A 24,896-nucleotide genomic window follows, 5' to 3' on the forward strand; every position below is an offset into this window, starting at 1 on the left:
TGCAAATAATGAAAGAACATTAGCATGAATATAATATGCATGCTTATGCTATCTTCTATTGTTAACATTTTTATTTATTTATTTATTTTATGAAAAATAGAGCATTCATTTAAACATATTGCTGGATAAACTGACCAAGGGCTACATAAGTTTAGCCTCCTCAGGCTTAATATAAGAATACTCTGCTCTAAATGTTCCCTTCATGTGCTGGTACTCCCCATGGAATTCCACTTCTGCCCTGCTTCCTGTAGAACTCCAGTGGAAAAGCTGCGTGCCTTGAAACACTGCGGTTTTCACAGCGTCTACATCTCGGATCTGAGGGATCAAAAACATACATGCCTTGACTTCTTAACAAAAATGTGCAGGTCACTATTAAAATCAGTAATGTCCTTTTGCATCATGCTAATACCGACTTTGTTCAAAGTAAATAGTTGCTCACGTCCTAATTTTACCGAGTGGCAGGTGTCCTTGGGTCAACAAGGACAAAGGGTTGATTAGATGACATCACCACTAGCTTTTCTATTTACTTCCTCAATTTAACCTAATGATTAGCATAAAAAAATTTTTTTTTATTTGTATAATATAATAATTCAGAAACAGTATCCAAGCTAGCCAGTATTGTGTTTAAATGAGCAAGTTACTAGATAGATTAGCTAATGTGATCTCTATAGCTGTTTTATCTATAGCTAGCAAGTTCAATTGCAATCAAGCTCATGTTAGGGAAACTATTATACTGTTATATTGTTCTATATTTATATGTGTGTATATATTATTGTGTATATAATGTTATACCTTGTACAGTTAAAATAATTAAAAACAAGGTGTCAAGTTAACACCAGAGTAAATGTTATATTTTGTACATGATCACAGCCATACTTGCTAGCATGCTAGTTAAAAATAGGCTATGAAAACTTTAGCCAAGTTTACTAGCAGGCTAGCCTAAGTAAGGTATTGTGGTGATGCCATATATTCATAGTATGATGGCCCAGGGGCACCAGTTATTCAGCAATATCAGGACATGGTAAAAGCTGCATGTTGAAGAAGTGCAGTAGGAATTAAACTAGGTCAGAAAAATACTAGCTCTAGGTTGTCTCACCAGCAGATATGCGGAATCTGAGGAGGTTGCATTAAATACAGATAGCGCTCTGATCTGTATCCTTAATGCAGGCGGGGCATCGATGAACACCCGACAAGACTGCATGCCGGAGGACGAGGATGATGAACTCCTAACTGGGTTCTCGATCAAACCAGATGACGAGAACAGCTGAACATCACAATCTGAGGATGGAAGTCAGAACTTTAAGTCAGTGATTCGATTTACCAAACATCACAGTTTGATTCCGTTTTGATTTTGCCAGGATTGTGCCTCAAAAGGTTTGTCAAAAATTCTTTTTTTGACCGACCTTCACGATGGCTTTTCTTCATGTTCTTCTTACTATGATAGGAAAGCAGCACTCCATTGCCGGGGGTGAGACGGTTTTGACGCACCAACAGAACATTAGATCGTGAAATCAGCGTCTTTCCGGCCATCTTTTCACAGATTTGCCTCAGAGACTTTCTCTCATAAAGGGCAAGATTCTCTTCTAAACACGCACACAAACACATAGAATTTGAATTCTTACGCCCTAGCCTTGCATGGTATGAAAGCAGATACAGCTGGTCACTCACTGTGTCTACAATTAAGAGAGCTGGACTCGATTTTGATTTGGATGACTTCATCAAGAGGACGGCCAATAGAGATGAAACACCGTCTCTCGCTGACATTCCGTAGGTCGATGATTCCCGTATCCTGAAGCAAGAGCTGCCCACACAAACCTGCAGCAGAATGTCAATTGATGTCAATTGATTTAATAAGAAGATATGACTTCCTTTCATCTATCCATCTAAATGTTCCACCTACCAATCAGCATTACTGTATATTTAGGACATTTACATTTATAGGACCTTTACTATACTTTTTGATTTTGCCACACCCTCTCGTATTATTAATGACAGGGCAATAGAGCTATTGATTTCACTACAAAGGGTATGATGCTTCCTATGACCTCTAGAACAACTCTTATTGTTTATTCAATTTTATCATGCCCCCCTTGTAAATTCTGGTGCTCATATCTTGCCACTTAACTGCTCTGTGGAGGTTGTGTCGACAACGTTGAGGTGCTCCTCAACACTGGTACTGTAGGTAGAACTTCTGAGAACTTCTCTGTGTCTCCAGCAGGTGCAGATGTGGTCCTCTTCTCCTCATGGAAGAGTTTCCATGCACTCCTCTTGCTCCAGGCCTCTGGTTCCTCTGTAGGAGCAGTGCTTGGAGCCGGGGTGGAGCAGTTGGTGCTGTAGTAGCAGGCCTGGATAGTAATGGGTTTGGGAAGGTGGACACAGAGAATGGGAGTGATGGGTAGAGGACTGGACGGCCCAAGGCATGAGACAGTTCGAGACTGGATCCCATATCCACAAGAGACTGAACACTACAGATAAGAGAGAGAGAGAGAGAGAGACTGAGGTCCTGAGAGACTATATGCTATGAGACCTACAGTAGATGCAGGATTAACCCTTTTCCACCAACATGGTGCTGGTGCTTGAGCCAGTGATGGTTTGGATAAATGGGAAACCTTTTTAAGAACTGACCCCTGCTTCTATCAGATGAAGAGCTAAAGCATTTCATCATCAGATGTCCGAGTGTACTAATGAACGCTGTAAAAATAATTGCTGTGGAGGATCTTTCATCCATCATTCATCCTCAGAAACCACTTTATCCTGGTCAGGGTTGTAGTTGATTGGGAGCCTGTGACAGGAACACTGGGCATGAGGTGGGAATACACCCTGGATGGGACACCAGGCCATTGCAGGGCACCATGCATGCCCACATTTACATAGTCATTCACTCCTGGTGCACTTTGGCATAATCCACCTACTGGCATGTATTTGGGAGATGGAAGGAAACTGAAAATCCCAGAGGAAACCCACACAGACCCGGGGAGAACATGCACAGAAATGCCACACAGATAGTAACCCAGGTGAAGGATCGGAATGGGGACCCTGGAGCTGTGAGGCAGCAAGGCTACCCACTGCACCACCATGCTGCCCCAAGGGCTGAAGAACATATTTTACCTACTAAGCCCAGCTATTCTTGGTTCCAGACCTGATTTCCAGATTTTCCTGGCTAAGAACTAGTGAAAAACCACAGAAAGGTTCTAGATTAGGCACTGGCTCTGCCATCAGCATCACCAGTTTGCCAGTCGGAATTCTTATTTGAGAATAGCAGTGCAGTGGCTGTCACTTTAATTGGTATGAAAGAGTTTTGACACAAACTATTATATGATATATGATGTATGTAATGTGGAATATTCAGTCAGTTTGCATGGTCCCACTGTACCTCACTCCACTCCTGTACACCCCAGTGGAAGGAGCAGGCCTGGGTGAAGCAGGGCACTGTGAGAGGAGGCTTCTTGCCTTCTTCACAACGCTCATCTTCAACTTCTCTGTCCAATTTTCCATCGAACTGGACACACGAGGCCCTCCTTAATGCGACACCCAGGCCACAGGACACTGAACATGGACCCTGTCCACCCACCTGCCACCTAGACCATAAACACTCTGAATAAAAAACATCTGGCACATATGACATTTGCATTTGCTGCTCCAACAGATCCATATTCAATACATAAAGGTCTTATTTATCATCAGATAATAAATAATGTGTTTGACATTATCCCAAGATCTGAATAACCATGATGTACACTACACACTATATGTACACTATAATTGTGTGCTATTAAGACAACTGTCGATATACAGTGGCTTGTATAAGTATTCACCCCCTTGAACTTTCCCACATTTTGTAGTGTTACCACCTGAAACTGAAATGGATTTAGGGGATCAGATGGCATGAATTTACACGATATAGCCCATAATATTGAAACGTATAGTGCCGTTAAATCCATTATTCAAAAATGGAAAGAATATGACATGACCATGACTCTGCTTAGAGGAGACCATGCATTAAAAGTCAGTAACTTTGGTCTTTGGACTTCTGGACTTTGGTCTTGATGATACCGTTTGTTAATGTTCTCTAACAATCTCTGTGCCGTCAAAGAACAGATGTTTTCCGATCATAAAACACTTAAATTGCACACAAATGGACTCCATTCTCCACACTATTTATGTGATTTCAGGTGGCAACGGGTTGCACCAGAACTAATTAAGGGGTTTCACCTACAAGGGTGAAAATTTAAGCAATTATAGCATATTTTTTATTTCTAAATAATTTTGCGATTTGAATTGATCCCCCTCTCCACACACTTCAATGTTGCAGGCTATTTTATGTAGATTCACAACATGTAATCCCAATGAAGTCCATTTCAGTTCCAGGTTGTAACACTACAAAATGTGGGAAAAGTACAAGTGGGTGAATACTTATGTAAGTCACTGTATCTGTGAATGGATGGATGGATTCATTTGCCTTGCTGGACAGGGCTCAGTGTTACATGGTACAACTTTTAGAGGTCTGGAAGCAGGGAGACAGGCTGAGTCTGCTACCACTTCTTCCATGCCTCCATCTCCCCCTGCAGCCTGCTGAGAGCAGTACAGCACCCTTCTTGCCACACCACCTCCACAGGACACACTGCACACTCCCTGTATGTAGCGCCACCTAATGGACAAAGATAATCATTGTACATGATTACATGATACATGATGAGAATGTTAGTGCTGCCTGGACAGAGCCTGTCTATAAATGATAATGATTATACATTACATTACAATGTAATGTAATGTACATATACATTACAACACAGTGAAATTCTTTTCTTTGCATACCCGAGCATGCCAGGAAGCTGGGGTCAGAGCGTAGGGTCAGCCATGATACAGCAGAGAGGGTTAGGAACCTTGCTCAAGGGCCCAACAGTGGCAGCTTGGCAGTCCTGGGACTTGAATCCCCAACCTTCTGATCAGTAACCCAGAGCCTGGCAGTGCTGGGGCTTGAACCCCCGACCTTCCCAACAGTAACCCAGAGCCTGGCAGTGCTGGGGCTTGAACCCCCGACCTTCCCAACAGTAACCCAGAGCCTGTCAGTGCTGGGGCTTGAACCCCCGACCTTCCCAACAGTAACCCAGAGCCTGGCAGTGCTGGGGCTTGAACCCCCGACCTTCTCAACAGTAACCCAGAGCCTGGCAGTGCTGGGGCTTGAACCCCCGACCTTCCGATCAGTAACCCAGAGCCTTAACTGCCAAGCCACCACTGCCCCCAACAAACGTATAGACAAATGTATAGAATCTTTTTCCTAAGACCTCTAAAACCAGGTTTATTCATCATAGTGAATAATCATAGAACCAGTGCTAGTGTTGGAGTGATTGGTGTACACATACATGGCAGGACAGGGTGACTGGACACACAGCTTTGTATACGGTTCAGGTTTACTAAAGCGATCACAAAGGAACTCTGGGACATCTAGTTGTGATTGATGGTCCACACAGGAGAACCATATCTGCTGAGTACCTACATACACACACACACACATCAGAAATGTATGGACAGTCCTATAGAATACACAATTGTAGTAATCAATTAATATTTGATCTAATGATTTCATTCATTCGTATACCATTTCCACAAGTCTTAGTGCAATGGCCGATCACAGGGCTCCACACGTACACTGGGACTATTTTGGACTGGAGTATTACAGCAAGTGACCCTTTGTGGTCTTGCTGATCCTGAAAGACACATTAGTCCATTACAACTCCATTCCATTAAGCAATACTTCTGTATGCTAACATTTAAGAATATAAACGCTGAAAATTAAATGATGAGCCTAGTTGAAGTTAAACATCTTTAACGTCTGCGTTTTTCCCTTCTGCTTTACCTTCCCGTGTGTTTCCCAGCCAATGGGGCACACATCCACCACACACGGGACACGTTCAGAAGGTTTGGGGTGTAAACAGAGGCTTTCGTCTACCTCCGAGTCAGCGCCACGGTGGAAGCGGACGCAGGACACTGGTCTGTGAGCCTCGCCTGGACCACACACAGCTGAACAATCACCAGGCTCTGAGATTTGCCATCTGCAACACACACGTACACTCTTACGCACATACATCAGGACTTGTGCACAAACGTGCATCAAAATACGTTTAAACAAAGTGAAAGACAAAAAACGTTTTGACAAAAGCAGCTAAATTTGCTAGAGAGAATTATGTGTAATTTGTAATAGCGGGTATTACATTACCCGAAGGTCATGTATACAATGTACCATGTAAAATATAAGTACGGCAGAATAAACATAATGCCTCTATTCTTATTATATGACACTTGAACCAGATTTCCTAATGCTTTACCTGGTAGAGCACAGCTGAGTGTTGCAGGTTTCTGTTGCCGCAGGTTTGATCATTTGAGAGCATGCAGAATCTGGCAACGCCACTGTTTCCATACCCCGTTTCTGCGTACAGGCCACAGAACGCAGCCGCTCTCCAACTCCACAGGGGGCGCTGCAAGGACCAAATTCACCCAGAACCCAACTGCAGGAAAAAAAGTTGCATATACCAGTGTGTGTTTCGTTTCTGAGGTTTTAAGGGGCTACTAAACTAACGACGGTCTGCATGGGAATGCAATTACGCAGACATACTTATCCTGAGTGACATACAAAGGTGACTTAAATTATATGGCCAAAAGTATGTGGACACCTGACCATCACACCTATATAAGCTTGCTGGATATCCCATTCCAAAACCATGGGCATTAATAAGGAGTTGTTCCCCCCTGGAGTTCCTCCACACCAAACTCATCAAACCATGTATTTTCTTTAAGGACCTTGCTTTGTGCACAGGTACTCAGTCATGCTGGATAAGGAAAGGACTTTTCTCAGAATTTTGCCACAAAGTTGGAAGCATACGAATGTTTAAAAATAAGGGGCTCAAACCCTGAAAAACAGCCTCAGATCCTTATCCCTCCTCCACCAAACTTTACTATAAGCATTCTGGTAGGTAGCGTTCTCTGGGCGTCCGCCAAACCCAAATTTGTCCATCAGATTGCCAGATAGTGAAGCATGATTCATCACTCCAGAGCACATTTTTCCACTGCTACAGAGTCCTCTGGCGGCATGGTTTACACTGCTCCAGGTGATGCTTGACATTGCGCATAGTGATCTTAGGCTTGTGTGCAGCTGCTCAGGCATGGCAACACATTTCATGAAGCTCCTGATGCACGATTCTTGTCCCGACGTTGCTTCCAGGGGCAGTTTGGAATGCTGTGAGGATAGGCGATTTCTACATGTTACGCGCGTCAGCACTAAACAGTCCTTATCTGTCCGTTTGGCGTGGTTTACTGCTTCATGGCCGAGGTGTTGTTGCTCCTAGGAACTTCACAATAATAACACTTACAGTTACACTTACAGAGCAGATCTAGTAGGGCAGAAATTTCATGAACTGATTTGTGGCATCCTATAACAGTGCCATGTTTAATGTCACTGAGCTACTTCAGTCTGACCCACTCTACTGCAAATGTTGGTCTGTGGAGATTGCAAGGTTGCTATGCGCTTGATTTTACGCACCTATTAGCAATGGGTATGGCTGAACTCAATCACAAGATCTCAATCAGTAGGGGGGTGTCCACATATTGTTGGCAATATAGTGAATATTGCATTATTAAAACAACAATGTGACAATGTGACTGCTTTTGAGTAATAATATATTTATATATTGTCTACCATTTACAACAAAGCAGACACTTCATACATATCAGAAAGTTCTGTGCTGTGCATGTGACCATGAATCATCAGATGAGTTGAGGCTACCTGGGTGGGCAGTCCGGTAGGTGACATGGCTGCAGGGTGGTTGGTTTTGGAGTAACTGAGACGCAGAATTTCTCTTCTAGGTGTTCCTGTGTGTTCATGTCAACGCACTCCTGACTAACCCTCTGAATCCCTGTAAGAGCAGAGACCCATTATGTTCACAATCCCTCAGGATGATTGAGAATTCCACACAATTTTCAGGACAATAACGACATAACTGCTTCTGGGGAGAAACCAGGGGTATACAACTGCAATCCTGGAAGGAATCCAGTACAGTTTGGTGATTTCCCATATGCATGTGTCATTTTTATATGTTTTAGTTTCAATTTTCGTTTGAGTCATTTTAGTCCCTGTGATATGCCTGTGGATGACTGCTGTGCACTGGAGGCTTTCCCCCTTTATTTCCACACCACACAATGTGTTATCATTAAAAAGCAGGGAGGTACATTTTTTGTGTAAGAATACTAAATCAAAATATTCTCACATTACAGTCATGTTTATTGTGGCAGCTAGTATTTTTCATACTAAACTAGTACACGAATCGCAAAAATGTTGGACTATTTATTGAGTTTTATATATATGTATATATATAATATTATATTATATTATATTATATTAGAGATGCACCGATACTAAATTTCTCAGCCGATACCGGTAACCGATTATTCAGAGTGATATCGGCCGATACCGATACCGATAGTTCTGCCTTTTATACCTTCTTTTAAATTAATAATAATTAATTCCACAATTCTGAAGGAAATGCAAATAAAAACTTTATTCTCTCCATTTCAACAAGTTGTTTCACAGTAACTGGTCTCATAAATAGAAAACACATTACTTAAATTAACATTAACACACTAACTAAATTCTGAAAATTAAAGTAAGATTTCTTAACTTATTAAATGTGATTAATTCATATTAACATTGACTGAATTCTAAAAAAACCTCCTGTTAGGCTTCACATTCACTCACCACAAACAAAAGCATTTCTACTTCATCACTGAACATCAAACTGGTAATATATAGGCCTAATATCAACTCTTTTTTTTGATGATATTAACTCATATTAACCTTAACTGCATATGAAACATACTACTCTACAAATATATTTTTCTGTGCAGTATATACTACTTTTTTGTCACTCATCTTCATTTAAACCTTTGAACGGTGCAATGGTCCTTTAATTCAGCAGGAGCAGCGCGGAGGAAAAAATTAGACTCGATGCCGCTTCACTGCTGCAGCGTCCGGTGTAAAATTTTAAAACACAGCACGAAATTAATGTTTCCCCGCCCTCTTTTGATTGACAGGATACAATCGGCCCTCATCATTGGCTGTTTCTAAACTAAGTGCCGATAGCCCATAGTGGGAAAAATAGCCTTTATCGGCCGATACCGATTATCGGTCGATACTTCAGTGCATCTCTAATATATACATATATATATATATGTGTGTGTGTGTGTGTGTGTGTGCAAGTGCTTCATTCCACTTATACCATATATACCATATATATATATATATATATATATATATATAGAGGAAAGGCATATTTTTATCCATTTATAGTTACAGTTAATGCTTTGGTACATCCATGAAACAAGTTAGTTTCTGTTACATTTCTGTTATATCACTTACATCATAGCAGCTATAAATGCTCCTTCAACAGCTTCTCTTTCTCTCTCTCTCTCGACGTTAATAAGGCAAAAAACAAACAAAAAACCAACACAGCTTGTCGTGTTACCAAGAAACTGGAAAGTGCACTGTCCTGACTGTTACAAAGTACTGACACTGGAGACTCGTTCCATATATGTTAAATAAACATATCCTTATAGAAAACCATATCAATTATTATACACTTTTTCTTTGTTAAATTAATAGCACTTTTTAAAATCTGCTTATTATTAGACTTAAACGAATGTGCTGTTACTATAGTAATGGCAACTTATTGGAATGAGAAAGAGCACATTAGTAACCTGTGATGTGCCTTGCAGCTCAACTACCATCTGAGCAGTGCTGTTATAGAAAAGTAATCAACGTCTTCTGAGCAATCACATTCAAGAATTCAACAGTGCTTTGGTATAGTTAATGTTATTATATTATTTGCATTTCGGTTTATAAATTCTTGTGTAGTTTTAGGCTTTTTGCTACCTATATTAACCCTGCTTAAAAGATACCTAGGTCCAAGTTCCTCAAACATCATGAAGCTTCCATCATTTTAATTAGAGAGAGGGTTCAACGTGATGCACCATTTAACCATGAACTTTGTGCTACGATGATTTTAGGGAAACTGAACTCTGATGCAATTGATGCTCTCTAGGTCAGGAAATTTGGGCAATCCCACACTAGACCAAGTCATCCATTGACTTAAAAAGCGGAGCAGTATGAGAGCTTTTAATGAATATGGTTTGTTTTGTTGTATTATCACTAACCAGCTCAGTGACATTCATATGGATGTGATTGTTCCTTTTGAACTTCTCTTGAGCCTACCTGAGCCACAGGTTACAGAACAAGACGAAATGACTGTGGACCATCGACCTTCAATTATCTTCTCCACAGTTTCAGCGTCAGGCATGTAGTACTGATAGGAGATGTTTGGGCTTGTGATGTCTCCGTATTCCCTTCCATATTTGCGATACACCTGAAAATACATATGACCAATTACTCAAAAGAATTGTATTGTTCCTGTAGATATTTTGGTAATACTTTAATATTATATAGGCTATTACAAACATTATGAACTTGTTCAAATGTACAGATAGAGATACATCGCTAACCCCTACATTTTTCAGGATTTAGCTGATGGAAAACAAACCAACTGAAAGTGATGATGCAATAGTTCCCGCCCACCTGTATGTGGATCTTGTCTGAGATTGGTCCAGAGAGAATGAGCTCTTCTGTATGAGGTAGGAGGTCAGGGGTGAGGTAGAGATTATAGATCATGTGGTTCTCCTCCAAAGGTGAAGGGTGAGTGGTGTTTAATGCTATATCCCCATCTCCAGCTACTATATATTCATCATTCATCAGCACAGCTACACACAAAAAAAAAAGAATTGTAGATTTATACAAATACACACACTGTAGTAATAAAAAAACATTTGTAGTGTAAAAGCTATTTTCAAAATTCACCCATATGTGTGAAAACTGGATTCCAATTATTAATGTGGACCTGAGAGGCATTCACTGGCAGAACGAGGAATGTGACATATTCTGAAATGAAATCAAAGGAAAATAAAGCAGAGTTTGTTTATGGACAAAAACGTGCAGCAGTTAAGAAGAATAAAGGTCTAGTACCTTTGGCTTCTCCACCGGTGTAAGAGCCAGTAATAAGATGGCAGGTGCTGCCATTTCCTCCACACACCCCGCAAACGTCCTCCACCTTCCCAGAGTGCAACACTCCATCACAGCCAAACACCTCAGAAATAAAACAAGGACTCTAAGAGAAGTATGTCTTTTGACTAATATTTTATTCCACATAACTGCTTTTATTCCTTATCCCTTTACTTTCACATGTACATACAGTGGTGCTTGAAAGTTTGTGAAAATGAGGAAAATGATCCAGTATTACATATCTGTGAGTGGCAAAAGTATGTGAACCTTTGGTTTCAGTATCTGGTGTGACCCCAGTTGTGCAGCAATAACTGCAACTCAACATTTCTGGTAACTGGTGTATCAGTCCTGCACACCGGCTTGGAGGAATTTTAGCCCGTTCCTCAGTACAGAACAGTTTCAACTCTGGGATGTTGGTGGGTTTCCTCACATGAACTGCTTGCTTTAAATCCTTCAACAACATTTCTATTGGATTAAAGTCAGGATTTTGACTTGGCCATTCCAAAACATTTACTTTATTCTTCTTTAACCATTCTTTGGTAGAACGACTTGTGTGCTTAGGGTCGTTGTCTTGCTGCATGACCCATTTTCACTTGATTTAGTTCACGGATAGATGTCCTCACATTTTCCTTTAGAATTCCGTGGAAATATTCAGAATTCATTGTTCCCTCAATGATGGCAAGTCTTCCTGGGCCTGCATGATACTACCACCACCATGTTTCACAGATTGGATAAGGTTCTTATGCTGGAATGCAGTGTTTTCCTTTCTCCAAACATAGCCCTTCTCATTGAAACCAAAAATTCTATTTTGGTCTCATCTATCCACAAAACATTCTTCCAATAGCCTTCTGGCTTGTCCACATGATCTTTAGCGAACTGCAGAGGGGCAGCAATGTTCTTTTTGGAGAGCAGTGGTTTTCTCCTTGCAACTTTGCCATGTGCACCATTGTTGTTCAGTTTTCTCCTGATGGTGGACTCATGAACATTAAAATTATCCAATATGATAGAGACCTTTAGTTGCTTAGAAGTTACCCTGGGTTCCTTTGTGACCTTGTAGACTATTACACGTCTTGCTCTTGGAGTGATCTTTGTTGGTTGACCACTCATGGGGAGGGAAACAGTGGACTTGAATTTCTTCCATTTGTAAACAAATGTCTGATTGTGGATTGGTGAGGTCCAAACTCTTTAGAGATGGTTTTGTAATCTTTTCCAGCCTGATGAGCATGAACAACTCTTTTTTTTTTCAGAGGTCCTCAGAAATCTCCTGTGTGCGTGCCATGATACACTTCCATAAACATGTGTTGTTAAGATCAGACTTTGTTCATTAAATAAAACAGGGTGCTCACTCACACCTGATCTTCATCCCATTGATTGAAAACACCTGAGTCTAATTTCACATTCGAATTAACTGCTAATCCTAAAGGTTCACATACTTTTGCCACTCACATATATGTTATATTGGATCATTTTCCTCAATAAATAAATGAGCAATTATAATATTTTAGTCTCATTTGTTTAATTGGGTCCTCTTGATCTTCAAAATGAGCAGACTTTAATCTCTGTAACATATACATTAAACTAAACACATGATTATAAAACAATAACACTAATAATAGTATTAGTAATATTTTTATATAACAGTACTTTTTCATACTTTCTCTCAACAGGATACATGATTTAAACAATTTAAAATTTCAGTAAAAGAGATTGGTGACAAGTTTTCCCATTTTGCAACCGATCCTGTCCTGTTGATACTGTATATGAATATTGAGTAGCTTTTTGAAGAAAAGGGGCGGGGTTGAGCGCTGTTCTGGTTGTGGGTGGAGTTAATTTAGGGGCCAGAAAATCCAAACGAAATCCTGAAACTAAGGAACTAGCCAAATGTACTGCATTACAATATTGTGAATGAGTTTTCTTGAAATCGCATGAATTTGCACATTCATACTTACTTTCTTTTATTGGTGTTTATGTCATTGGTATTTGTTACATTCTGGATTTCTTGAACATTTCTTCGACATTACCTTGCACTTCCCTTTAAGGCAGGCAGTAACTGAACCATCAGTGACAGGGCTGTCAAGTTCACACCTCGTCCCGTCGATAAACTGAGCCCCACGACTCACCATGAAGTCCTGCTCACGAGAGCGACACATCAGCTTACACTGAGCATCACCTTATCACCACATACCGAGAGACAGAAAGAGAGAAAACGTTTTTTAAAACAAATCACAGTACCCGACGTGAATGTTTTTTCGTTATGATAATTAGCATCTTTGATAACTATCCTGCTGGTAGACCTGAAATGAAACCAACTGCAGGTATCCATGAGTAGGCTGTGGTTGAGTATGCAGAAAGCTGGAGGGGTTGATGGTCTGTATCTGAGCACTGCTGGGCCATGAACTCCTGCTGGTTACTTTCACACAGCTAAAACACGACAAGAGATCACTAGGTCATCAGGCATGTGCAGGCTTAGGGGTAACGGAGCAGAGTGAAACCAATTTTATTTATATATATTTATGTGATGTTAATAGTGTCTTTTTCAGTGAATTAAAGTCTGCATTCATAGTAACACTGTTTTGTACGCTATTAATCAACATAACAACCCCCCCCCCCCCCCCCCCAAAAAAAAAAGGTGTCCTCTTTTTGGACAACCAGAATACGGTCACCCTAACTTTTGTAATGTAATCAAATCCCAACATTGAACATGTTTTAAGCTTAAAATAAGCTCTAAATAAAAGTATTTTAGATCATATTGCATTTCTCTTGACTTTATTTACATATATGACCTTGAAGTAATCCAACAGTAATCAGATTACATTACTTTCATATTGTGATACTTGGATTAAGTTACTGATGACATTTTTTATGAAGTAATTTGTAATTGTAACGGACTACATTTTTAAAGAAACCCTCCCAACCCTGGGCATGTGGAAGTTACTCTACTAACTCTGACACAAAGGTCGCATATTGATAATTGAGTTCATCGTTAAAGAGTAAGACGGCAAAGAAGCACCTAAATCTATTACCGACACTTTCAATACGTTATCAAGTAGGACACCAAATCCAGTAAAGCATACAGTTATAAACAAACAAAGTTGCTTATGGTGCACTAATACTGATTCTCTTGCTATACAGTTGTGCCCAAAAGTCTGCAATACTCCATGTTGTTTTTTATTTAGTACTGTCTTGAATAAGCTATTTCACATAACAGATGTTTACATATAGTCCACAAGACAAGATCATAGCTGAATTTATAATGAGGAAAACTGAGGGACTCGTACACAACTATTACAAAAGGTGCAAATATTCACTGATGCTCAAGACGGTAACACGATATATTAACAGCCATAGGGGGTGTAAACTTTTGAACAGGATGATCGGTGTAAATTGTTAGTATTTTGTCTTTTGGGAGACATGTAAATATCTTATTTAGTGTCTGAAGGGCAGTATTAAATGTAAAAAAAAAAAAGATCTTTCAACAAAATTTATATAAACAAAAGTAACAATTTACACTGATCAACCTGTTCAAAAGTTTACACCCCCTGGCTCTTAATGCATTGTGTCGCCTTCTTGAGCATCAGTGAATGTTTGCACCTTTTGTAATAGTCGTGTACGAGTCCCTCAGTTGTCCTCAGTGTGAAAAGATGGATCTGAACATCATATAGCCGCTGTTGGAAAGGGCTCAAATATGCAGAAGATGCTGGAAAAGCAAAGAATGTGCAGGACCTGGAGGATTTTTCTGAAGAACAGTGGGCAGTTTAACTGCTCAGGACAGACAAGGGACTCATGGAGACTCTCACAAAACATAAAAACAGTCGTTGATCATCCAGGTAACAACACAGTATTAAAGAATCAAGGGTATGTAAACTTTTGAACGGGGTCATTTTTATAAATTCAGCTATTGTCTTGTCTTGTGGACTATATGTAAACACCTGTTATATGAAATAGCTTATTCAGGACAGGACTAAATAAATAAATAAATATAACGTATTAAGATTTAGCAGATTCTGCAAGGGGTATGCAAACTTTTGTGCACAGCTGTATATGCAATGTCCGTCTCTTGCTAGGACAGCATTAGGATTAGCTGAGACCTATTGCAAACATGACCACTGGAAACGTACCTTTCGATTACAAAGTTCAGCCTCCGTCCCCTCTCCTTCACAGTCTCTCCCACCAAATGCTGGCCTACAGTTAACCACGCATATAGCAAAAGAATTAAAAGTCCCGTAACATCCATAGGGCAAAAAGACAAGTCATAGAATCACGCACTATGCATTGCTATATTTGTTTTTATATACTGTACGTACTTACAAATGAGCTTGTTTTCTTCATTGTCTGTTCATGTGATCAAATATGCACAATGAGCTTTTACACCTCATGCTCGATTCTGATTGTCTCGATTCTGACAATGCACGTAAACATTTAAAAAAAAAAGTCTGTAATAACGTCTTTGATAATGTAGTGTTTTCTGTGAGGAGACATTTAGGGAGCGTTTTTTGGAAGGAGTCTCCAGTGTCAGTAACAGCTTTGTAACAGTCAGCGGTAAAGCTGTCTCTAAAGCTGTGTTATCTTTTCAGAAACAGCAGAAAAAGAGTGAGTTGCTGAGGGAACAACTGTTTATGAGGTAATTTACTGTTTTGCTGACATTCCACAACATTGAAGGTAACTATAAATGGATAGAAATTACGACGTGTCGCTCCTTAATTGATTGAATCACACTACCCCATCACTGATTATTTTCTTATAACAGCATGCTCTGTCGTGTTTTGTTCCTTATTTAGCGTATGCATACCTGGGATTGTTGCACTCTCTCTTGCGGTACGTGATCCCTCCTCCACAGGTGCGTGAACAGGAGGAGTATTCAGACCAGGACGACCAGGAGCCATGAACCAGCTGAGAGGAGCTCAGTTTGGATGTAGATACACAACGGCCCTTTAAACACCACTGAGGCAGAACACAGCTTACGTTAAATGCTACACTGTAAAACATAGTGTTGTAGGGGAATTATAGTTGGCTATCGTATGTGCACAACGGAAGAAAACCCTTCACACGAGATTGATGGTATTTGATACCTGATTTAGTCCACATTCAGTGCCGTCCAACAGCGGCACAAGAAGTCGGGTGCAGGTGCTGCGATCGCCAGGGATGACGTGGCAGGACAGAAATCGACAGGTAGCCTAGACATGTGATGAATAAAGTGTGGGCAGAGTAGTTTATAACCACAATGCATAATACAGCAATTGTTATTAAGACTCGGTATGACTCTATAGGTCAGGTTAAAAAGGAAGCTGAGTAAGGAATAAATCAAAATGGTGCTATTAAAGGAAAATAATCATCAATGATGGGTTGGTATGATCCGTGCTGTTGAATAACACCAATGTGAGGTTGATTATTTTCCAATAGCAGACCCCCCCTCCCCTAAAAGTGTTTTATTCCTCTTATACCAATTGAATTGAAAACAATTACAATTTGTATTTACTATAAAATAACATTTGTAGTTCCATTTAATGTCCATGAAACATGTTAGCTCAAGTTAACTGATTAAGTAGCTAATATAGAAATGATAATATATTAGAACAAGCGCATTAATATAAATATGTTATGTGTCTTGCGGTGCCGATCCATCGCAGGGCACAGTCGCACACGTGCTACGGACAATTTGGAAATGCCAATCAACCGACTGAGGGAGGAAACCGGAGAACGTGGAGGAAATCCCAGAAGCACAGGGAGAACATGCAAGCTCCATGCACACAGGGTGGAGGCGTGATTCGAACCCCCAACCCCGGAGGTGCTAGGCGAAAGTGCTAACCACTAAACCACGTGCCCCCCTATAGAATAATCATATTATTTTAAAGGCATTTCAGAATTTGTGATTTACAATATTCCCATGCAATATACTGTCTTATTACTTTCTTCATTTTCTGTACTTTTAATATTCAGAAATTAACCCCACCCCCAAAACAGAGCAGCACAGTCCTGCCCCTTTTCCTTGAAATGGAGCTTACTAGGCATACGTCCTTTCAGCACAGAGGAAGCAACTTTTGTCCGTTTTCATTGTAAAAAGTCGAAAAACTTCTTCTTATATGTAATTGATACAGATCTTTTCAGATTGAAATCTTCTCTCACCATGTCATTGCTAGTGAAGGAGCAGGCGGTGGCTGTGCTCCCGAACGCGATGCGACACTGATCATCCACACCATAATACAGTCCGGGTTTCCACTCCTGCAGTGATCCTCCCAGCACCGGTACATCCTTCACACACTCTGCCTTGCCTGCACTAATGTGTTGAGAATACTTGATCAAAATAGACACATATCATACTGTATGTATTATATGCTATAAGCTGTAACAATATCCAAGTATTTCGAATACAAAATATCTGTATTCAATTCATGATACATTTTTGAAAAGGCAATATTCAGAATAAAGTTTTTATTTTTAAATCATTTATTTATTTTACAAATTTGACGAAATTGTTTTCAAATCCATTCAGGTCCATAAGTATTTGTACAGCGACACGATTTTCATCATTTTGCCTCCATACACCACCACAATGGATTTGAAATGAAGTAATCAGGATGCGATTGAAGTGTAGACTTCAGCATTAATTCAAGGGGTTTAACAAAAAGAGCGTATTAACTGTTTAGGAATTAGAGCCTTTATTTTTTTTTTGAAGAATCCCACCATTTTCACAGGCTCAAAAGTAATTAGACATCAGTCATAAACATTAGGATTATTTTTTTAATACTTGGAAGCAAATCCTTTGCAGTCAGTAAAAATCTGGAACCCATGGACATCACTAAATGCTGAGTTTCCTCCCTCCCTGGCTGCTTTGCCAGGTTTTTACTGCAGCCACTTTCAGTTGCTGCTTGTCTGTGGGTCTTTCTGCCTTCGGTTTTGTCTTCAGTAAGCGGAAAGCATGCTCAATTGGGTTGAGGTCATCAGAAATCCATTGTGGTGGTGTAGAGAGGCAAAATGATCAAAATTGTGCCACTGTCCATATACTTATGGACCTGACTGTATGTCTCCAATAATAAAGAAAATCTTTTGAAGAAACAGCAATGAAAAGATGCATGTTTTGATTCAGGAAACCTTGGGCCTATATAGAAGAAATGTCCCCGTTTCACCACATTAAAGGTTTTCCCAGATATTTACATACTGTATTTTTTCTCAATGCAAGCAACAGTGACCATGAGTAAGCATATCTAAGGTAAATCACACACAGCATCACAGACACACACAGCATCACAGTTAATGAGTTTGTACCTGTAGAAGTTAAGGAGCTGGTCTCTGCTGCATTGAGACCAGGTGAGATCTACACTGTTGTAACCGCCATCAGACCCCATTATAAACCCGCCAGTGCTGCATGTGTTGCCTGCACCATCATGGTTTATTCCAAAACTGGAATAAAAATCTCATTTACTCATATGTCATATCAACTCCAAACATTTTAAGAAACTCAGTTTAGAAGCTAGATCAATTTTAGACTGATAGATTTTATACCAGATTTGCTTCTCTTACCTGTGTCCAATCTCATGTGCGATAGTGATGCCGAGGTCGAAGCCTGTATCTTCTGTAATTACGCAATTCCACTGGCTAGAACAGACTCCGCCCAGCTGGGTCACACCTCTCACCTGTTTATTCCCACTGGGCAAGACTAAATCGAACCTTGCGAAAGAAAGAGGAAATACACGTAAACAAGTGAGAAAACATTTTATTTATTTATTTTATTCATTAAAGTGCACTACAGAATTGCCTTCGTACCTGGTGATGTACAAGAGCAGGTCTGCATGTAGAGGGTCAGTCTCAGTGGAAGGGTTGACTTTATGACCCCACTCACACACACTCCTCAGAGAGGAAGTGATGTCATCAGAGATCTGAATGTCTGGCTGATAATTAAAAAAAAATTAGGTATACACCACACTTTGGTATTATGACACAGAAATTCAATCCCATTGCAAGCTGTGGTAGTTACCTCTGGCTCAGTGAAAACGATCATACGGATCAAGTGGACTCTTATATTTGCCCCTAGAGTGACGTCACGTAACAGCTCGGACGCCTGGGGGAGTGAACGAACGTTTAGAGCAAATCATGTGAAATATCTTTAAACGTTAGATATGTTGTGTGAAAATCCCAGATAAGACCACGTGAACACTACAAAATGTGGAAAAGTTCAGAGGGGGTGAATACTTAAGCAAGACACTAATATAGCAAGCGCATAAAATGCAGTCTTCTAATGAGATCTTCTAACAATCTCTGCACTCACAATGTTCAGGTTGGTGAGGATGTATTTCTCTGTGTCCTGCTTATGAACTTCGTGGACATCGGGACCGACTACCACCAGCAGCTCTAAATGAGTGACCTCTGCCCCTGGAAATGACCTCTGGAGCCTACGGTGACCTAATATAAAATAGAAAAACCTAATTACCTAATGACTGAGGTTTGAACCCTATCCTATCCTATCCTAAGTGACATTAAAACGAATAGCATTTCACCATGTCTCATGTTTTGTACTTCAAAAGTAAGAGACAAATTATGCACAAGGCAAAGAAAATCAAGTATGTTGCTAAAGTAGGTATACAATATTCTCAAACAGCTCATCTTATTGAGAAACCTGCTTAAATACATACAAAAGATATAGACTTTTATATCTCACACTTGACTTTTTTTAATATACATATAAGATTTTATATCTCATATGGGAGTATTTTTTTTAAATATATACATATATCTCATTTGGGACTTTCAAAAAAAAAAACAACAACCATTCAAACCCATTTAAACACATACTTGCTCATCATCAAATCCTCAATGCAGAAATGCACTGCATATAATTTGTTGAATGTGCCTGTAAGTCTATTTCTCATGTGTGACCCTTAGATTAGGCCTTCTTTTCAGTCTCAGGAACAAATAAACCTTTATTTTGGCCAGAATACCATTTATTAATCTCATATGCAAATAAAGGTTTTATGTGAACAATTTGAAAAACAAGTTGAAATGATTTACATAATAATCCAGAGGCATGATGGTAACTGTTTGATCTGTTGAACAATTTGCATGCTTGCTTTGGAGCACGTATTCAATTTTTATTTTTTTTATTTTTTTTTGAGAAGGCTCCAGGAAGTCTGTTTTGTGCTGCATATTTCCTTGGAAGAAGGCATTTCACAAAAACTACCAGATGTTTTAAAACCTATCAGAACTATCCCTGAACTATATTAACAGTGGGGATTTGAAGAGATGCTGGGCACAAATTACTGGATAAATTGTACTAACAAATAAGGAATAAAACACAACGATGCTGTCATGGGAAATAATCTACAATGGGGTGGTATATTAATGATCAATATTAATCATTTTCACATCCCCAGAGTGTTTTTTTTTTACCTCATACCACAGAAACATTCATCCATTCATCTATCTTCTATACTGCTTATCCTACAGGGTCGTGGGAAACCTGGAGCCTATCCCAGGGAGCATGGGGCACAAGGCGGGGTACACCCTAGATGGGGTGCCAATCCATTGCAGGGCACAATCACATACACATTCACATTCACACACCCATTCATACACTATGGACACTTTGGACATGCCAATCAGCCTACCATGCATGTCTTTGGACTGGTGGAGGAAACCAGAGTACCCAGAGGAAACCCCTGGAGCAAAGTGAGAACACGCAAACTCCGCACACACACACAGGGCAGCAGCAGGAATCGAGCCCCCAACCCTGGAGGTGTGAGGCGAACGTGCTAACCCACAGCAACATTTCCCAACAATTGCGTTTTTAATTAATGAAAAAACAACACTGTACATTTTATCCATTTATCATTACTTTAATATCTAACATCCATGAGACAAGTTCGTTCTTGTTACCAATCATGTTGTAGCAGCTATAAACAGCTGTTCCCTCACCAGACTCTCTTTTTTTCTCTCTCTCTTTCTTTCTTGAATCTGAAAAAAAAGTCCTCTGTGCTGAAAACGTTCCAGTGGTGGAAAATCTCACCAACGGTTACAAAACACTGACACTGGAGACTCCTTCCATAAACAATAAATACATACAAATCATACAAACATACAAATCCCTGTGTATGTTTTTTTTCTATAGAAATGATTATGTATTAGAATGAGTACATTAAGATAAACCTGTGATTTGTATTACAGCCAGCACTACCATCAGAGCCGCTCTTATAGGAAATTAATCAACATCTTCTGACCAATCGGTTTTGAGAATTCAGCAGCTATGTGATATAAATCCTAAATAATGTTTATACCATTGTGAAATGGTCACTCACTCTGTGACTGTTGAAGATATGTCCTCATGGGTGATGGGTGGGGCAAGAGCAGATGTGGTACACCTGGAGGTGTGACCACCGTGTTTCTCAAGTGATCTGAGTGTTTATGGAACAGTGGATGAACGTGAAGCTTTCCAGACTGCAAGAGAAGCAGGCCTTGCTAAAAGGAAGGGAAGAAACCATAACCATGACCCAACCATTGACATATTCAAGCAAATCATTACACTTGAATAATGAAAAAGTCCACATTAATTAAAAAACAAAAAAAACAAAACAGGGTCTCACAAGTTTTCCATCACACACTGAGAGAAAAGATCTAGCATCTTCTGGCTTCAGTACGTCTAGTTGCTTACAACACTTATTATCCCTCCTCTTTATTACACTGAGTGTGGCATTGATGGCGAGCTCCAGGTTGGAGGGAAAGGACAAGGATGGCTCGTTTCTCCACCTCAGTTTGAAGTCTTTCCCCTGGGCTTGAAATGAGCAGTGTTTTCCACCACTCTCATCTTTAAAGCAATTCACCCACACAAGCTCAAATTCAGGTACTACGGAGAAGAGTGTATGATTACTGTGACATGCTGAGTAATGCAAATAACTTTCCTTTAATATGTAACTAAATATTCAGTAAACTTTTTTACCTAATGTTGTTGAATTTGTGCCAAAATAATGGAATATGTCCTCAGGGGCCAGAGACTGTAAAAAATCCTTCAAGCACAAAACATTAGACAATTAGACAGCTTTAACTGGTTGAAGTTGTGAAGAACATATACAAGTATACAAGCACTATGATCTGTTATTCCATGGAAATGTTTATGTAACAAATCACAGGTAAAGCTCAAAATATTTTAAAGATCCATTCAATCCATTTAACTTACCTTCTCCAGGGAAATCCGAGACGTTAAGAAAGCCGTGTCCACCAGGACGGACGCCAGAAAGAGCGACATCAGAGCAGCCATATTTGTTTAAACTGTAGGGTAAAGGACAGGTCCGTCAGTGTGTAAAGACTCAGATTAGATAGAGTCCACTTAAATAAGGGGCCACCGCTATGGCTTGCGCTGATCTAAGGTCAGTTTTTTGGTCGATTTTTTTCCTGGTCACGGGTGTCTGAAGAAAAAGAGTAAAACTGGTCAATAAGTGCACCAAGTCTCTGCAATGACACAGATTGAAAAAAAAAATTGTTGCTTTTGTTGACATAGTGGTTCAATGGTTCGTATGCGGGGTGAACAACAGTAAAGAGACATTGTGATTGGTTTGTACCTGATAAGTGATGACCAGTTGATTGGTCAGTGTGGCTTAGCTGGGGAACTGAAAGAGATGGATACTTTCACAGGTTTCAGAAAGGTGTTTTTAGCTTAAGGTATGGAACATAATGTAAAGATTAAGTCTGCAATTCCAGGTCTGACAGACCAGACATCAGTACAGCTTAGTGATTCCCCTAAAAAAAATCAGAGAAATCAACAATATGCTGGACACCAGACCTCCATGCCTGGAAGTGATGACCCTGCTGTAAAACATTAAACCATTTCCCACACTATTACAGGTGCAGCTCAAAAAAAATTAGAATATCATTTTTCCCCGTAATTTATTTAATTCAAAAACTGGAACTTTCATGTATTCTAGATTCATTTCACACATAAAGTGAAATATTTCAATCCTTTTTTATTATTATTATTTTTTATTTTTTATTTGATGATTATGGCTTACAGCTCATGGAAATCAAAACTCCAGTATCTCAAAATAAAGAATTTATAATACAGAAATGTCAACCTGAGAAGAGCTCTAATCAGCTAATTAACTCAAAACACCTGCAAAGGTTTCCTGAGCCTTTAATCTTTAATCTTTCCTGAGCCTTTAAGGCCATGTCTTCATGGAGATCCCTTTGTGCACAGCAGCAGTGTCATGCTAGAACATGTTTGGGCCTCTCAGTTTCAGTGAAAGGACTGGGAATTGTAACGCTACAACATACAAAGACATTCTGTATAATTGTGTGCTTCCAAGTCCAAGTTTGTGGCGACATATGACTGTGATCGTCAGGTGTCCACAAACTTTTGGCCATATAGCGTATAAGTGAATGCATATTGTGATTGCAAAATAAAATATTAGAATTTGTGACATTGTGGTGGTGATGGCCTAAGTAATTCACTGGAATAAAGTTGGTTTGACGTTGGACATTTGATATTCGCAGATATGCGGAAAATTAAGGGACCGTCTCTAAAGTTACATACGACATTGTTATACACGTTTCTAACTTCAGTAGCATTTGAAGGGAATGACTTACAGTCATATAACCAACTGTAAAGTGTTTATCTAGGTGTCAGGTATGACGCACACTTGTTAGATTTTTGATATTTAATAAAATAAACTATTAAATCATATGTAAATTAGATATGGATTTCACTACAGAATGGGCCCATACACAAAATATGCCATTATTTAAAGCTCAATAGCATTTGAAGGGAATGACATACAGTCACACAACCAACTGTAAAGTGTTCATCTAGGTGTCAGCTGTATTGCACACCTTTTAGATTTTTATATTTAACAAAATAAACTATTAAATCATATGTAAATATTGCCATGTATTTCACTACAGAATGGGCTCATACACAAAATATACCATAATTTCAAGCTCAATACCATTTGAAGGGAATGACGTACAGTCACACAACCAACTGTAAAGTGTTCATCTAGGTGTCAGCTATAATGCACATCTCTTAGATTTTTGATATCTAATTCTACAATGCATGAACCAAAAAAACCTTCACGAATGCATAAAGGGGGTCAAAATGGCCTGTACTGGATTGAATGGTTTTCTTTAAAAAATAGATGTCCTATTAATTAAATAATTTATATATATATCCATCCACCCATCTTCTACTGCTTACTTCTTTTTCAGGATCGCGAGGAAACCTGGGAGCATCGGGCACAAGGCGGGGTACATCCTGGACAGGTTGCCAATCCATCGCAGGGCACAATCACATACACACTCACACACTATGGACACTTTAGACACGCCAATCAGCCTACCATGCATGTCTTTGGACTGGGGGAGGAAACCGGAGGAAACCGGAGTACCCGGAGGAAACCCCCGCAGCACAGGGAGAACATGCAAACTCTGCACACACATGATCCTGGACCCTGGAGGTGTGAGGCGAACGTGCTAACCACTAAGCCACCGTGCGCCCTATATAAATATATATATATATATATATATATATATATATATATATATATATATATATATATACACACATATATATACACATCTATATATATATATATATATATATATATATATATATATATATATACACATACACACATATATATATATATATATATACACACACACACACACATATATATACATATATACACACACACACACACACACACACACACACACACATATATATATATATATATATATATATATATACATACACACATATATATATAAAGATGGCCTAGACTATAAGAAGATTGCCAAGACCCTGATACTGAGCTGC

The 24,896-nt window shown here is 39.5% G+C and overlaps 1 protein-coding gene across 1 annotated transcript; it reads right to left on the bottom strand.

The window, feature by feature from the left end:
* Positions 1 to 53: 53 nt before the first annotated feature.
* On the bottom strand, positions 54 to 22,450 carry adamts13 (ADAM metallopeptidase with thrombospondin type 1 motif, 13). Its single transcript, XM_053624372.1, has 31 exons — positions 22,263 to 22,450; positions 22,026 to 22,092; positions 21,673 to 21,932; positions 21,388 to 21,547; positions 19,365 to 19,498; positions 19,074 to 19,157; positions 18,863 to 18,987; positions 18,620 to 18,766; positions 18,365 to 18,499; positions 17,225 to 17,375; positions 16,171 to 16,275; positions 15,891 to 16,042; positions 15,220 to 15,283; positions 13,396 to 13,522; positions 13,123 to 13,271; positions 11,066 to 11,186; positions 10,901 to 10,981; positions 10,622 to 10,803; positions 10,262 to 10,412; positions 7,781 to 7,910; positions 6,327 to 6,506; positions 5,858 to 6,053; positions 5,600 to 5,708; positions 5,364 to 5,493; positions 4,460 to 4,648; positions 3,374 to 3,578; positions 2,126 to 2,465; positions 1,669 to 1,815; positions 1,404 to 1,583; positions 1,097 to 1,278; positions 54 to 315 (listed from the first exon to the last, which is right to left on the bottom strand). The coding sequence occupies exons 1-31, from the start codon at positions 22,341 to 22,343 to the stop codon at positions 142 to 144; spliced, it is 4,638 nt and encodes a 1,545-aa protein (XP_053480347.1). The 5' UTR covers positions 22,344 to 22,450; the 3' UTR covers positions 54 to 141.
* Positions 22,451 to 24,896: the final 2,446 nt, after the last annotated feature.

This window comes from Ictalurus furcatus, chromosome 5 (assembly GCF_023375685.1).
Source record: "Ictalurus furcatus strain D&B chromosome 5, Billie_1.0, whole genome shotgun sequence".
NCBI classification, from domain to species: domain Eukaryota; kingdom Metazoa; phylum Chordata; class Actinopteri; order Siluriformes; family Ictaluridae; genus Ictalurus; species Ictalurus furcatus.

Coding starts and splice junctions, on each gene's coding strand:
- adamts13 (XM_053624372.1), bottom strand. CDS start 22,343: ATGGCTGCTCTGATGTCGCTCTTTCTGGCGTCCGTCCTGGTGGACACG. Junction 17,376..18,364: donor CAGCTCCTTAACTTCTACAG/GTACAAACTCAT, acceptor TCAACACATTAG/TGCAGGCAAGGCAGAGTGTG. Junction 7,911..10,261: donor TTCTGTAACCTGTGGCTCAG/GTAGGCTCAAGA, acceptor CTGCTCTTACAG/GGATTCAGAGGGTTAGTCAG.